The sequence below is a fragment of the Falco cherrug genome, chromosome 13 (genome assembly GCF_023634085.1).
Source record: "Falco cherrug isolate bFalChe1 chromosome 13, bFalChe1.pri, whole genome shotgun sequence".
Taxonomy (NCBI): Eukaryota; Metazoa; Chordata; class Aves; order Falconiformes; family Falconidae; genus Falco; species Falco cherrug.
Window position 1 is genome coordinate 25,462,373 of NC_073709.1, and position 15,238 is coordinate 25,477,610.

General features: G+C 43.8%; 2 protein-coding genes across 3 annotated transcripts in view; one reads left to right on the forward strand and one right to left on the reverse strand.

The window, feature by feature from the left end:
- KCTD3 (potassium channel tetramerization domain containing 3) overlaps window positions 1–10,039 on the forward strand; it is a 28,826-nt gene extending 18,787 nt beyond the window's left edge. For both annotated transcript variants that reach the window (XM_055725921.1, XM_055725920.1), the window contains exons 11-18: window positions 2,672–2,759; window positions 2,896–3,012; window positions 4,108–4,278; window positions 5,465–5,620; window positions 6,605–6,701; window positions 8,128–8,312; window positions 8,410–8,548; window positions 8,906–10,039. In XM_055725921.1, the coding sequence (XP_055581896.1) occupies window positions 2,672–2,759; window positions 2,896–3,012; window positions 4,108–4,278; window positions 5,465–5,620; window positions 6,605–6,701; window positions 8,128–8,312; window positions 8,410–8,548; window positions 8,906–9,488 (1,536 nt within the window). In that variant the 3' untranslated portion in view covers window positions 9,489–10,039. The remainder of the gene's footprint in view (window positions 1–2,671; window positions 2,760–2,895; window positions 3,013–4,107; window positions 4,279–5,464; window positions 5,621–6,604; window positions 6,702–8,127; window positions 8,313–8,409; window positions 8,549–8,905) is intronic.
- A 733-nt stretch (window positions 10,040–10,772) lies between these two features.
- The window catches only part of USH2A (usherin), a 390,339-nt gene continuing 385,873 nt past the window's right edge, over window positions 10,773–15,238 (reverse strand). Inside the window, exons 70-72 of the mRNA XM_055725922.1 lie at window positions 14,115–14,186; window positions 13,381–13,617; window positions 10,773–11,126 (exon numbers count right to left, since the gene is read on the reverse strand). Coding sequence (XP_055581897.1) covers window positions 11,037–11,126; window positions 13,381–13,617; window positions 14,115–14,186 — 399 coding nt within the window. The 3' untranslated portion in view covers window positions 10,773–11,036. The remainder of the gene's footprint in view (window positions 11,127–13,380; window positions 13,618–14,114; window positions 14,187–15,238) is intronic.

Sequence of the window (15,238 nt, forward strand, 5' to 3'; positions counted from 1 at the left end):
ACGCCCAAATCCAGCTACCTTCAATGTGCTTTGTGTACCTCAGGCTCTTCTGTTAGAAAGGGGGGGTGGGGGGAGAGGGAGGGAACATCTTCCTGTAGATCATCATCTCCCTTTAGAAGACATTCTTCTTGAAGAGCCCTATAAAGCCTTAAGTGGTGGGGTTGTACCTCTGAGCTTCAAATTCATTATGAGAATACATGGCGTTTGTGTAACTTCTTTCCATGAGTTGCGCATAGCTCTGGACTTGCTATGTAATCATACTTGCTGCAGTGAGAGAGGTTTTGAGGCACAGAATACGCCAATGCCCCATTTGTTTCTTTTGGGGCTTTCTTTCCTGATGGCTTTCAGAGTCCTACTTTAAGGAGGCTTAGTTTGTGCAAAGCTATCCTTCCTGACACTGAGTTTTGTATTTGATGGATTGCACCTGAAGATGTAACTCTGACTGCTGCCTCTACTTGGCTCTCTCATCTTCTTCCCACCTTGGAGACTTGAGCAGACCAGCTGAGGTGGTTTCCCTAGTACTTATTCATAACTCTGGTGGTGTTGCATGCAACAAGGAGAGGAGGTTGTGGGTGCTAGATACATCAGTAATTAGATTTGTAGCACAGAAGAGCTTAAAGGAAGCCAAGTATTTAGTGTTACAGAGTAAGATGTAACATGAAGCAATGGAGTATGACAGAAAAACAGTCCGCGAAGCGAGGATTCTCACTGGCTGTGTTTTACCAGTGACTGGTGTATAGTGCCACTCTGTTTCCTAATGAAAGTTCCCATGTTGGCAGGTGCACCTGCTGAATCATCTCTGGTGTTCCTATCTCTGCTGCAGAAGAAAGGACTCTCCTTGTGTTGTATGATCTGTCTGACCCAGGCAGTCAATCTCAGCTGTCAGCAGCATGGTAGATCCTCTTGCTCAGTCCTCTCCTTGCAGTTGTTGTGTCTTTGCAAGGTGACAAGTGAAGTGGTGTATCTGTTGATGGGTTGCCTGTACCTTCAGTAGTTTTGTAAATTTTTTGCAAATGGGAGAGCTTCTTTATGTATCTTTGATCCACAGAACCAGAGAGCACGCTGCACCTTGGTCCATAGACTCTTAGATGCTGAGAGACTGTTTAGGTTCTTGCCTTTCTGTTCTTGTTCTACTTCTTTAAAGTAGTCTGGAAAAAACCCCAACCCTCAAAACCAAGTTCTGTGGCCCTGATCGTTAGATGCCTTATTTGGTTAGGTGTAGTATGAATTTGACTGTGGGGAGAAGAGGGTACTTAAACAGCTGTATCTGGAAAAGTACTGTGTGAAAGCACTGAGATCAAGAATACCCATTCTTTTCAGTAATTGGGAAGGATCCTTCTCCAGGTCATTCAGTCATAAGCTACACAGGGAAAATCCAGGTGTTCCCAGAAGAGTTTATTTTCAGCATTGGATCTGTGCTGAATTGTAGGTGAATGTAAGTGAGAGGGGCATAGCTCATTAAACAAATACAGGAGGGAAAGTGCCTCTTCCCCTCCTTCCCCACCACCCTGGAAAACGCGCAGCAGCTATATTCGTGTTGCAGCTTTTTCTGTAATGGCTTAGAATGTATTTTAGGGGCTGACAGGCTATCCTTAGGTTAGGAATGGGTTCTGGATTACATGCTAGCTCTTTGAGGTGTGGGGAAATTTCTTTGTTTTGCTTTTATCCAAGAGATTCATTGTTGGTATTTTGTAAATGATTTTGCAAGTCTCTGAGGCAATTGCAAGGATGCTGCTGGTCAGAGAGAAATGAGAACTTAAGCTGGTATTTCCATGAATTAGTATTTAGTGGCCATTAAGTGGACTGGCTGAAACATACAGAATATAGGAAAATACTATGGCTTTGTGCAGTTTGAGTGCTCTGGATGAAACGGCTTTTGGATTTTTCTTCCACAGGGTGGAAGCAAAAAAGAATTGCTTGAGATAGGGGATCATACCTAGGATAAGCTAAACTTTTTCTTTGCTTGAGATCTCTGTCACACCTGAGAGGGGATAAGCACTCTTTTTGATCCTAGAGGGCAAAGAGAGGGCATTCTTAATCCCTCACCTTAAGTTGAAGACCAGTAAGTAAAATATGACAAGGCTGCCTTCTAGTTTACTTGGTGTGGATGTGTATTTGAAGTGGGAAGTTGTAATAGGATAAGAATTCCCTCCCCCTCTCGTTATGTATCTGCTGGTTATCTACCTATCCATAGAGGTGGGCAGAGGGACACGAGAACTGGGGGTAAAGGAGGGCTTAAGAGAGGCAACACCTAGTTCCCCTGCCCAGCAACCTCTTAAGGAGTTGTCAGAAAGGAAAAAGTGTGAAGTACGCTCATTTTGCATCCTGGTGAAAAAAAATAAATCCTCTTTTGAAGATGAGGTTTAGCTGCAGCACTCCAAGCTTTGTGCCTTCACATGGAGAAGGATCTTCCAGAGCAGCTGTGCTAACTTATATGCGTGGTTTTGCTGAACTCCATGACTTAAGATCCAGTTTGGTAGAGGAATGCAGTTCACCAGCAGTACTTTAAGAATGCCATTGTTTGTGTGAGTGTGTGCATAATGGCTTCAGACCTGTACCAAACTCAGGTGTTCTTCAACAAAATATACCAGAAAGGTCTGAAAACTGAGAAAGTAACAACCTAACTTCTTGATTTATTTATTTATTATTTCTTTCTTTCTGTTTGCACTAGGTTCAGGATGTTGTTCCTATCACAAGCTATGATACTGCTGGATCTTTTCTGCTGCTGGGCTGTAACAACGGCTCTATTTACTATATAGGTAAGAAATGGGAGCAGGGTGGAATAAAAAGGAGGTGGTGCTAAGCAGCTTTGTTCTTAAACTCTTTCGTTGGTCTAAGTTGCATCAGAGCAACTCTGTCTATCCAGTGTAATAAATAAATGTATCTTCCCCACAGACATGCAGAAGTTCCCATTGCGGATGAAAGACAATGATCTTCTAGTGACAGAATTGTACCATGATCCCTCCAATGATGCTATAACAGCGCTCAGTGTCTACCTCACGCCTAAAACAAGTCAGTACTGTATTAGTGTCTCTTAGAGTCTGTTACAGGTGTGGGCGTCTTTTGTTTTTTCTAAATGTACTTTATCTGTCACTGTATAGCAGGCCTAAAGCAGACAAGGTAGCCCTTGACATAAACAATGTGTTTTTCTTCATTTAATCAACTTCAAATGAATGATGAACACTAGGCATAACTGTTTTCCTTACATCTGTACATATGAATAAATAGGTACATGTACTTGCATGTATGTGTATATGTTTGTATATCATGCATTATACATTAATGTATAATGTAATAACATAACGCATCATATATTAATGCCTAATAGACCTTTGCTGGTTTTAAGCCTTTTATACAAGATAAGTACTCAGATTATGAATCGTATTCACTGAAATAGTCTGTGGTGATCTGGGTGGGGAGACAACCTTGCTGTGGTGTCTAACCTGATAACCAATATACTAACAACCATTTCCATATGCGGCTGAATGACGCTTAGCTATTCTGTCTATACACCCTTTTGTAATCACAGTGCAGCTTTTAAATTAAAAAAAAGCAGCACACAAAAAACACCCCAACAAAACAAAAGAATAAAGAAAACCAATCAAACAACAAAAAAACCCAAATCAATGCAAAAAAAAAAAAACCCAAAAAACCAAACTGGAAGACAGTGGTTACTCACATAACTATGTTGATACCACAGTGACCTTTTTAACTCTAGTCCTCCCTGCTCTTGCCTTGCTTTCCCATTTGCCTCCCACTAAGGCAGAAAGATAAACGATATGAGGTACTTATTGACCATATCACTATGAGGAGTGCCAAAATATCCAATCATGTTTTTGTCCATCTCACTTACAGGAGGGAGGAGAGAATGGGAGAGAAGGCTGTTGTTAAGACAGTGTGTTGAAGAGCACAGTATGGAATGTTGGGTTTTTTTTAGCGGCAAAATGTCCTCTCTATTCATGGGAAAATAAAGAGTAAACGGTTTAAAACAAATATCAGTCTTACTGTGGAAGCTTGGAAATACTGCTTTCTACAGCCTCGTTCCCTGGCCCCAGTAAGTCAAACTTTCATTCCTGGGGAAAACAACTGTGTTCTTGCTTGCTTTAGGTGTAAGTGGCAATTGGATTGAGATTGCGTATGGCACCAGCTCTGGAGCAGTGAGGGTGATTGTACAGCACCCTGAAACAGTTGGGTCTGGGCCTCAGCTCTTTCAGACCTTTACGGTTCATCGAAGTCCTGTTACGAAGATCATGCTCTCAGAGAAACACCTTGTGTCAGGTAATCTTTTCCGTGTACAGATTTCTATTGGCGGTTCTCCCCTCCTCCTGAGCAATGAAGTGTTTGTAGGCAGTGCTTTATAACTTGCATTGTTCCCACGTGTGATAGAATGAATCGGAACATTTGGGGGCAGGGGAGGGGCTAGATTGACTTGGATCCTCTTTCTTAAAGTAAGCGTTCTTCAAAGGCTCTAGCAGTTAAAAGGCCTAGGTTTTATTTGACCAGATACTGGAAAACCTTTGTTTGTGTCTTATTCCAAGGCTGTCATTTGTGGAAATGAAAGGGCTTGTAAACAAATGTATCCCTGTCAAGTCTTACTGTTGTGGGCAAAGTCCTCTAGGACTTGTCTTTGTTTGACAGCATTTCAGGAACTTTCTTGATTGCAGCAAAATGTGCATCATCTCCTCTTGGGCCCTAGAAAAAGCCTTCCCATGGCTTCAAAGGGCTGTCTGTGTTTCTTCTTTTCTCAGCAGTCTTCTGGTGTTTGTTGTGCTACCCTGTTGTCCTGTCTTATGCTTGGGAAAGTGCCTTGCTTTTAGGGAAGATGCAATCACTCCTCCCTCCGTAAGAATCTGTTTCGCCCAGAATCCAGCAACCAGGGCATGGCAGAGAACAGATTTACTTTCTGCTGCTATCCAATTTTTTTTTTTTTTTTTTTTAAAAAAAAGGAACAGGAAACATGGTATCCAATTATACTGTAAACAAACAAGCCAGAGGTCATCTGTTCTCTTGCAGCCTGGTGCTAAACCCGCAGTGCTGGGAAAGCTGTATGTATGTAGCAAGCTAACTGATGAATGAAATAAAGAGCACTATTATGTGATGAGGGTTCTGCTGCCAGGCTGCTCTCTTGACATGTCTTGTCCTAGCACCTGCACACAGAGGATTAAGTGTGCTGTAGGCCACTGGTGCTGACTCAGTCAGACCTTAATGTTGTGTTCCACCTGCCTCCAGTTTGTTTCTTGAATGTCTGAGAGAAGAGATGAAACTGATAGAAAACAGGACACCAGCAACAACTTGCAGATTGTTAGATAATTGTCTGGATTCATAACATGTGACCTGACATTGACTAAATTCTGCTTGATCGCTCAATCTTGAAAAACTTATCATATAGAAATCACTAGATAAGTTTTATCTGAAAAGTTTTGTCATCCCTTGTAAATGTTATTATACATCTTTTCCTTTCTAGTTTGTGCTGATAACAACCATGTACGGACATGGACTGTGACTCGGTTCCGGGGCATGATTTCAACTCAGCCAGGCTCAACACCTCTTGCATCATTCAAAATCTTATCTTTGGAGGAAGCAGAGAGTCATGGCAGTTACTGTTCTGGAAATGACATTGGTAAGATGTCTCTTGAATGCGCTGTGCTGAGCCTGTACATTCGCTGGCCTTTATAAAGGTTTAACAGACCTTCAACCTGGTAACATGCAAGTCAGCGGATGGCTGTAAGCTCTTAGATACTGCCTTCTCCTTGAAAAGATGGGGGGAATCTAAGATTCACCTGGAAATACTCGCTATTTAGGCTGTTTGGAGTGAGTACACTTAAAGGGCTTACTGTGAATGTGAGGAAAAACTTCCAAACACAGATACTATACCTCTTCCTTGAGCAAACCGATGTAGCATTTCACTTTTGGTGTAACTAGAGAATGACAGAAAGCGCAGGAGACTGCATCAAAGCAGATTAGCATAGCAAGGTTTGGGTCTGCTGCAAATTCCAGTGCATTGTTCAGTCAGGGTTAAATGATGCACATGTGACAAATTCTTAAATGAGTTTGAAGTTGTGGCAAGGTTTACTGAAGCCTTGAAACCACAGAGGCAAATGGTGCTAGCACATTGCTACAGCAAGGTACTGAAGGAATGCACGTCGCCAAATATGGGTAGACAGGTAGTCTCGATTCCTTTGTGGTCCGAGTCTTGCAAATGAACCTTTGATGAATAGGATGCCCTGTGAACACAGGGCGGGGTCAGTACTATGGCAAGAAATCTGATTAAGCCTTTAGACATCTAGGAGCTGTGAAATAAGAAGGTCCTACTTGTTATTATAGAGGGCTGATGTAGGATTTGTAGCGACAGTGTAATTCCTCCAGGAATATGCAGGCAACTCAAGAATGGGTGTCCTTTAAAACAAAAGAACAAAAAAAATCTGTATCTGTAGAGGCTCCTACCCATTGGATGGCTTTTTCTAGCTATTAGTCATCTTTGGTTCCTGTTCCTGATTCTTAAAAATTACAGTGGTCATACTAATGTGAATTTGGGTCTTCAGGACTGTGGGGAAGAGGGTGAGGGAATTGAAACAAACAAAAAAGTGATCTTTTTTTTCTCTAGGACCCTTTGGTGAACGTGATGATCAGCAGGTGTTTATCCAGAAAGTTGTTCCCATCACTAATAAGCTGTTTGTAAGGCTGTCTTCAACTGGGAAAAGGTACCTCCATGTTTAGGGTTTTAAGTGGGAAAGGAGCAGGACTCTTCAGGTGGCAGGGTCTCCTGTCCCTTGGGGGTGCATGCAGTTGCACTTAGCAAGCTTCTAATGTGCTTGACATTCTGGCTGAACTCTAGTTTGTGTGTTAGTAACAGAACTGTATTTATCCTCTGCTATAACCTAGAAGCCAAGTGGTATTTTGCAAAATGCGGTATCAGAAACTCACTTCACAATGGCTCACCTGCTGAGCTCACAAAACAAACATTTGTGTACCTCTACAGAATCTGTAACTCTTAGCCATGGTACCACGCTAACATTAAATTTTAAAACTAATGCTGAAGTTGCTGGTGGCAGGGATTGTGCTGCTCACAGAGGTAGACAAGGAAGCACTTTCTCTCCCTTTGCACTTGTCTTTGAAGATATTAGAACCTTTAAAACGGAGAGACTGTCTTCTAGGTCAGCTATACAATTATTTACTTAAGCTTGACTTCACAATATTCTACTACATTGTTGCCAATGTAGTAAAAATGTTACCAGATAACTGCAGCTGCTTTTCTTCCGGTTTCTTAGACTAGTAAGGTGGCAAAAGATCAGAAAAGATGGTGCATCTCACTTCTGTGCTGCTTCTTATTCTTGCATTTCTTGCCTAATAACTTTGAATCTGGGTGAAAATGTTGATGCCTTAACACGTTTAGCATCTGAATTGAGGACAGAAGCCCTGCAGATTATTGATGTGCTTTTCCCCCATCCCCCACTTACTTCAGGCTAGATTTGTATGTAGTGGGGAGTTTTAGTAGATGATTTATTTTGGAACATCTTGGGCAAGAAGCTCAATCCAGGGGGCCAGTAAAACAAATTACTCAGAATATGTGAGGTTCTGGTGTTGGGGTATGGCTTAACGGCTTAGTTTTGGGAGTCTTTTTCCTCTCTCTCCTCTCATAAGCTTCTAAAATGGAAAAAAGCTATGGAGATCTGCCATGTCAAGTTGTCTTAAGACAAAAGTTACCTGTATAGATAACCTTGGATTTATCATCCTTGGATTTTTTTGTGTATCTTTTATATGATTAAATGTGCTGTTCCTGCAGGTTAGTTTCCTAGAGTGTCTAGCATGTGAAGGGGCTTAGTTGCTGTCCTTCTTGTTGAAAGCCTTAGGTTTCTAATCATTGCAAACTGAAAATGGACATCAAATATATGGGGGTTCCCTAATAAAAGTAAACAAGTAGTAGGACTGCAGATGGATTGAGGGGAAGGTACCGTCTGCTGCTGAGCAGCATGCTGGTCGTGCAGGGAAAGGAATTTCATCTGGAAGAAAAGTCTTTTTTCTGTTGGCAAGTTTGATGCCATCTCAGAAAATCAATACAGTACTAACTTTATTGGTCAAACTGCCAGGTACAATTGTTTTGGTAACTTGAGGTTTCTCTTCCTGTAGGATCTGTGAGATCCAGGCAGTTGACTGCACTACCATCTCATCGTTTACTGTGCGAGAATGTGAAGGATCCAGCAGAATGGGCTCCCGGCCACGCCGCTACCTCTTCACTGGGCATTCAAATGGCAGCATCCAGATGTGGGACCTGACCACAGCTATGGACATGGTTAGTAAGAGTGAAGACAAAGGTAAGTTGTGTTACACCAGGACTGTGGTGTGGGTCTTTTTCTGTCCTCACATGTGCATGACTACAGTAAATGAACTCGAGCACTCTGTGTCTTTCAGATGTTGGTGGCCCCACAGAGGAAGAGCTGCTCAAGTTGCTTGACCAGTGTGACTTGAGTACGTCTCGCTGTGCCACACCCAACATCAGTCCTGCCACCTCAGTTGTTCAGCCAAACCGGCTTCGGGAGTCTAATTCCAGGTTAGTCACCAAGCGTGGCACCGGCTGCAGACACCAAAGGTTTTACCTGTCAGGTAGGCAGTGAGGGGTTTGGTGGCCTGAATGCTGTAGCTGAGCCCCTGAGTCTATGCCCTAAGTTTCTTGAACTACACACACATACTCCTCAATTGCTGTTGGTCTACGTGTGTACAGATAAAAAGTATCCTATGAGAATCTGGAGTGATCTGGAGCCCCTTGTGTGTGTGGGTTGTGAGGAGTATATTGCTATTTAGTGGGAGTTGCAGTGGTGGGTGGGAGCAGGGTGTGGAGAAGAACTGGCCACCATTCTCAGCGTAACATCTGCTCTTCTCGTCCTCGGTGTTTTTTTCTTTTTTGAAGCCTCCAATTGCAGCACCACGAAACAATCCACGAAACTGCCACGTATGGCTCTGTGCGGCCATACAGAGAAAGCCCTCTACTGGCAAGAGCAAGGCGGACGGAAAGCTTCCACAGTTACCGGGACTTCCAGGCTTTTAATTTACCCAGCAAAAGCCCAACAGAGAAGGCAGCTGCTGCAAATGGGAATTCAAGCCAGCCAGAGGCCAGGAAGGCAGCAGCTGAGGGCAGCACAGCTGAGAGGAAGGCAGTCCTGACAACAGCACTTGAAGTGCGAGGCACAGGCATGACAGATGCAGGTGGGTGTTGCAGTACGGAGGTTCTCCGTGTGCCAGAGAGTTCTCTGGATCTCAAAAAAAGAGGACCAGAAGAGGAGAGTGAAGCCAAAGCAGAAAGCAAAAAGAAAATGGGGTTTGAAGGAGCCGGCTTCCTGGGAAGGAAGAAAGTGCCTCTCCTGGCCTCCGCACCAGTCCTTGCCGAAGGTGGGCCCGAATTACCTGGTGCGGCTTCTCCATCGCCTACGAAGACAGCTGCTTCACCACGGCACCGGAAGAATGATGCATCCTGCCAAGACTATGGCTTGTGAAAATGTGACTGGTGGCAAAGATGAGGGGCAGGTGCCCTCTGGCTGGCAGCAGGCATAACATGACATGGTTCTTGAACAGGACTGTATTCTGATACCCAGAATAAAAAGTGTGAGGTTATGAGAAATTAACTGGCTGCTGCCAAACCTTTGAAGAGTCATCCACATCAATGTGTGGCTTTATGTGATGCTCCAAAATGTAGTATGGTACTTGGTCCAAAATATTGTTGTGCATTCTTGCGTAAACGTGGTCAGGCATGTGATATGTTGTGATTATTTTTGTTTTGGGGGAAAGGAGGGTGCTAAAGGAATACTTGGTTGCTCAGTGGAAGATGCCTTTTAGACACAGCCACACAGCCAAGAGCTGCTGCTGTCTTGGCTGGATTTTGCCCAATTCACAGGGGCTGCATCTGTAGTCTTGTTTTATGAATGGGATCCTTGCTCTGTATGCTGCTGTCTGAAATCTGAAATGTTTTGTGCAGGTTAAGGGGGAAGCTATTCAAAATAGCATATTATTTTGCCTCTTAGTCCAAATAAATTGCCAGAGGAGTGTTGCTTGTGCTTCCTGAAAATGTGTGGTATCAGATGATGGGTTTTGTTGATTGTGACTGAGAGCGTGCATAAAAATAGGCTTGGCAGAGTACATGGGACTGGCAGTCTCTTGAGGGCTTCCTTGTCACTTTCTCTGGAAAAAGGACAGAGATGAATATGGGAATAGGTTTACTGTCATGGTATAATAATTCTCAATTACAAGTGCCTTGACATGATATTTCCTACCTGTGTTGCACTGGCTGTTTTGCTGTTTGCTTCTAGTTTACTGTGGGTGGTGAACAAATTTTATTGCCGGTAGATTAGTAATACATAAGCAAAAGGGAAGGCTGTGACAGCAAGTTTTTGACAGGGAGTGGGTGAGGAGGTTTTCTACCTCTGAAAAAACATGCTTGGAGTTAAACTTTAATTAATGGCTTTTTGGTTGTTTTTTTTAACTTGAGCTGAGAGGGTGAGGAAGAGGGAGGGAAAGAACACAAAGGTTAAAGCAACTCCAGAATTCCTTCATTTGATGTTTATTTACTTGTGCACGAACACAATTTTGTGGTGGAGCTTTGTCAGGCCAGGAAAAGACGTGGCTATCCTGCCACAGGCCTTTTTTAGCCACGTGTTGGTTTTTTGGACAGGTAAAAGACTTTTCCTTACCAAACATGATGCCCCCCCCTCCCATCCCCTCCTCAACTGTGAAAGTTGTATGGAGACAACAATGAAAGCCTCTACCTTCGCAGTCTTCTAATACTATATGATTTAGGGATTTTCAAACTGCTCTCTTACTTTTCTGAGGTGTCAGTGCTAACACACATTGTTTTACTATACAGTTAAAGAGACTGTGAAAAAAAAAAAAGGCCAATTTACTCATCCCCTCCTAGCAAACAGGTTTGACTTTTAAGTAGTGGGTAAGGGGTGGGGAAACAGCAGCCCTCTCCTCTCCCCCAAAAGCCATGCAGGCTGCTTTTGGCAAGTTACCCACTTTCCATTTTCTAGAGAAGGTGCTTGTGTTCTTCAGAGGTGGGTGTCGGTGAATGTGGTGTGCTCCTTGGTGACGGTGCTGAAGCCTTTGATGACATTGACAAGATCTTCTTCATCTACATACTGTTAAGAGGAGGGGGGGAAAGCATTTAAGCCAAAGCTGTACATGACTAAAGGCAATTCCTTCATTTTCTCTTTCCTTGCACCCCCTAAAAAATTGTGAAATAATTAAGTGCATGTTTTCCCATTGCTCCTCCCAGCATAAGGTAAGATCCTAGAGCATTCAAGCACCTGAATCCAAACCAGCTAGATTTTCATAGTAAGCAACAACTTTTAAAATAATCAATTACTATATAGACATCTGATAACTGGTAAATGGTGATAAATTCTAAAGAAAATAGTGTTTGTTACAGCGTGATGGGGAAATTGGAGAGATGAAAAAGAGAAAGAATACATGTTTAGATTTTTGGTTTGTATAACAACCCTGTCACCTGTGATTTAGTTAAGATTTTGTTCTTTTTGTTCTTCAAGCTTCTCAAGCAGAGTCTGAGATTCTTCCACCTGTACTCATGCTAATGCACTGAGCCAGGATAAGAGTTGAAAAGAAATAAAACTCTCTGTTTCCATAGCATGAAGAGATCACCAGCAGCATTATTGCAGATGGGTGTCTTGATCCACTTCAACGTTCAGTCATTAATTTGCAAGGTGGACAAAGGGGTGAACAACACTTGCTGACAGTCCTAAGCTGCTGAGTGTAGTAAAGGGAAGAACTGAGTGAAAAGCATTGCAGGAGGTTTGTTGACAAGAGTAGCAGAGCGATGCAGGAGCAGAGACTGGAGCAATGTACAGAGGGTGGACAGAGCGCTAGCTTTGTGTTGTACAGCTGCTGATTTCAAAAAGCACCTGAGTTCATGCTGTCGGGTGGTTTGCCACCAAAAGTGAGAGGAATTTTTTGTTCTGCTCCTACCACGTCTGAAATTTCATTGGACTATTCTGTAAACAACTTCTAACATGCCAACATGCAGCATGTGCTGGGGGTGGGGCGGTGCAAGCTAACCCAAACCATGGTGTTGGCCCAAGATAAGCAGATAGAACAAGGGAACAAGGGCTTCCTCTCTTAGCACTGGGAGCTGTTCATTTGGCTGAGATCATACAGAGGTACACCCTGGCTGGGCTGTTAGTCTCCAAAGAATTAAATCATGAGGATGTGATAGCTCCGAGAAAATGACTTGAGGCTGAGTTACGATACCACTGAATCAGGAAGCCCATGAGGTGCTGAATGCAGGCTGAGGGTTAACCTGTACCTATAGGGGGGTTGCCTACAGCTAAGTGTCAGTATCTTCTTACTTGATCTTTATGGTCTAAGCAGGTACGGCAGCAGTGGTAGCAACACCCCGGTTCTGGGGCTGTTTGGTGTCCTGAAGGTGAAAGCCCAAGGGAGCTGTCTGGATTTATGTGCCAGATCATCCTTCTCCAGTTCACTTTGCATTTTGAACAAGATCCACTCAATAACTGCACACTCGTTCTAACTCGTACCTCACATGCCTTTCACTCCCATCTGCCCCATTTTTTAGGAACCTTATTGGCTTTTTCTGGGAGCAACCGCTCCCATCTCGCTGGCCCCCGAACCACTTCCCACACATCTGTTCAGGGAAGGATGGAAGCCAGGGGATGCAGGTTAAAAAGCCTGTTCCCTGGTGACAGACAGGAAGGGAAGTTGCCACTGTCCTTTACTTAAGAATCATAACTTCTTGTGTTTGTGTGTTCAGGTCCATGTTGGTGACACCAGCCAATCCTGTCCTCTCCTATTTTAAAAGACAGATACTCTGCCCGTCCCCCCCCAGTCCCCCTTGGGCAGACTTGGAAGTCATTTGTCACACGTGCCAGAAGATTCAAGCATTGTGACTGAGCAGAGGACAGAGAGGCCTCGTCAGCAACTGAGCCCAAGGTCACAGAACAGGAGTCACTAGAGTACAAGCTTCTGCTTCTGGCAATGAACGTGTGAAGGATGCCAGGACATCCCTCCTTGCACAGGTACATTTGCTAAAATGCACGGAGAGAAAGGCCTATGTGTTGACCAAATAGAAGGGAATTCTTCAAGGTGCACAGCCCTGGTAGACCATGCAGTTACTGGTTCAATGGGAATCATAGACAAAGGCATGTGGACCCCTCACATCCCGTAAGAGCAGTGTGTGACCACCTGCAGCTCCAGAAGAGAGCAGTAGGCAGGATCTAATCTGACCACGTCCTTCTAGGTCTTTTGGCTGTACCTCCAGCAGCTTTTAATATTTAGTCCTTTTCATGATCCCAACGAGACAGACAAATCACTAGCAGCTCACCATGCACAGCAGCATCACAGAGGAACAGGAGTGCTTACCAAGCCACGACCAGTAGTGCGATGATGATTGCGAATAATGGCATCCCAAGGTGATTCCTCAACAAGAGACTTTTTGTCGTAGAGGTCGAGCAGCTGGCTGACACTGCGATGAAGAGAGGCTGGGGAATATGTGTGACTTAGCTGGCTCTGACTTGGTCTCCTTGCCCCAGATGCGATGTGGAAACCACGGCTGTTTGTGGGAGAGCCAACTCCCGGAATTTTTGTATCTGTCAGCCCCTATGAGGAAGGCACAAAGTAATAAATCAAAAATAAAGGTCATGGTCTCAAACACTTTATCTGAACAAAACCAAAGCAGGAGCGGAAGAGAACAGAGAAACCCATGCTTCAAAAATCATGCACAGTCATAGACAGAAGAACAAAAATAGAGTGGACCTTTCCCCATTGTAGGATAATCATATAATTAAAAAGAAGGAAAAAAAACCCCACCCAAGCCTCTAAAACAGGACTTTCCCCGATTACTACTTTCCCCCCTAATTTTCTGTTGTTTTTTTTTAAAGTAGCCAACAGGCAGAGGGCCAAAGATGTTTTACTACCAGCACGACAGCCCAGACTTGCACAGCAAGGGGATGTTAGGAGACTTCCTGTTATTGTGACCAGGAAAAAGAAATTCAGCCACCAGGAGAAGCATGCAATGTAAGAAAGATGCCTTCGTGCATGCTCTTTGGGTCATCTGGCACATCACACGTTGCAACTCTGCAAGCTAACAACTCTACCTCAAAGTGCATTGTGTATCTTTTGAGAGTGACACTGCTTGATGCATCAGATGTGTCAGCAATGGTCTCGAACTGAGATTAAAGAGAGGGAGGAAAAGCATCAGGGCAGGGCAAGGTGCAACGCAGGTGCAGTCTGTTCCTTGCGGAGGGTGTGAAGGGGAGCAATGTAGCAGGATGTGGGGGAGTAGAGAACTGGCAAAAATGAGACACTATTTAACGGGTCATTGGGTACCATGTGGGCAGCCAGCATTGCTTGCTACATGATCTCACTAACTCTTGTAAAACACAAGTGATTTTGCTACTTCCTAGTAGCTGTATCCTAACTTCTCAGATTAAGTCCTTCCTCTGATGAACTGTAGAATCTTCTTTTCTATTAAGTCCATGAGCTTCTGGAAAAATGAAAAGGAAGGGGAAAAAATAAAGAGGACAGGAATATGGAAAAGAATTGCACAGGCATGCCAACAGCAAAGACATTTTAAAGTCAAGAGGAACAACACAACATGACAGACTGTAGAGGAAAAGGAATCAAAACCATGAGACAAAAAAAAAGAAGTTTCTTAACGCTTTTAGCCTTTGCCAGAAGAAGGGGCACACTGGAAATCCTATTGTTTCCAAGAGCTCCTTCGTTGAGGCACAGATGCAGCTTCTTGGCACTGAGACAAGAAGGAACAGAATGCGTGAAGGATGCAGGAGTCACTATCCTGCTTGATGGTGCTCACAGGAAAAAGACGCTGAGAAGTGACAAGAAGAATCATCTCACGGCCTGTGGCTGGGAAGAAGCACAGAAATGGAAGGCACTGCTGCTCCCAGTCTCCTAACAAGTGCCATATTCCTTTTGTCTTGCTTTTCCTCAAAGGGTAGGATAGCACTACTGCTATGCGACATGGTGGAAGATGCTCTTTATCCATTTTTTTACAGATTTTTAACTTGTCATAATAAAAATGATACAAAGCCTCCCTCCCAGTCACTCCCCAGCAGTCCCCCTCCCACCTCTGCAGTGGTCCCACTGTGGCTCTGTGTGTACAGATGCACACACACATCTTGTGGAGGTCCCTAGCGTTTCCCTGGTTGCCCTTACTCTAAACCTTGGTGGCATGCAGCTCGTCCTAGAGCAGTCAGGCTTG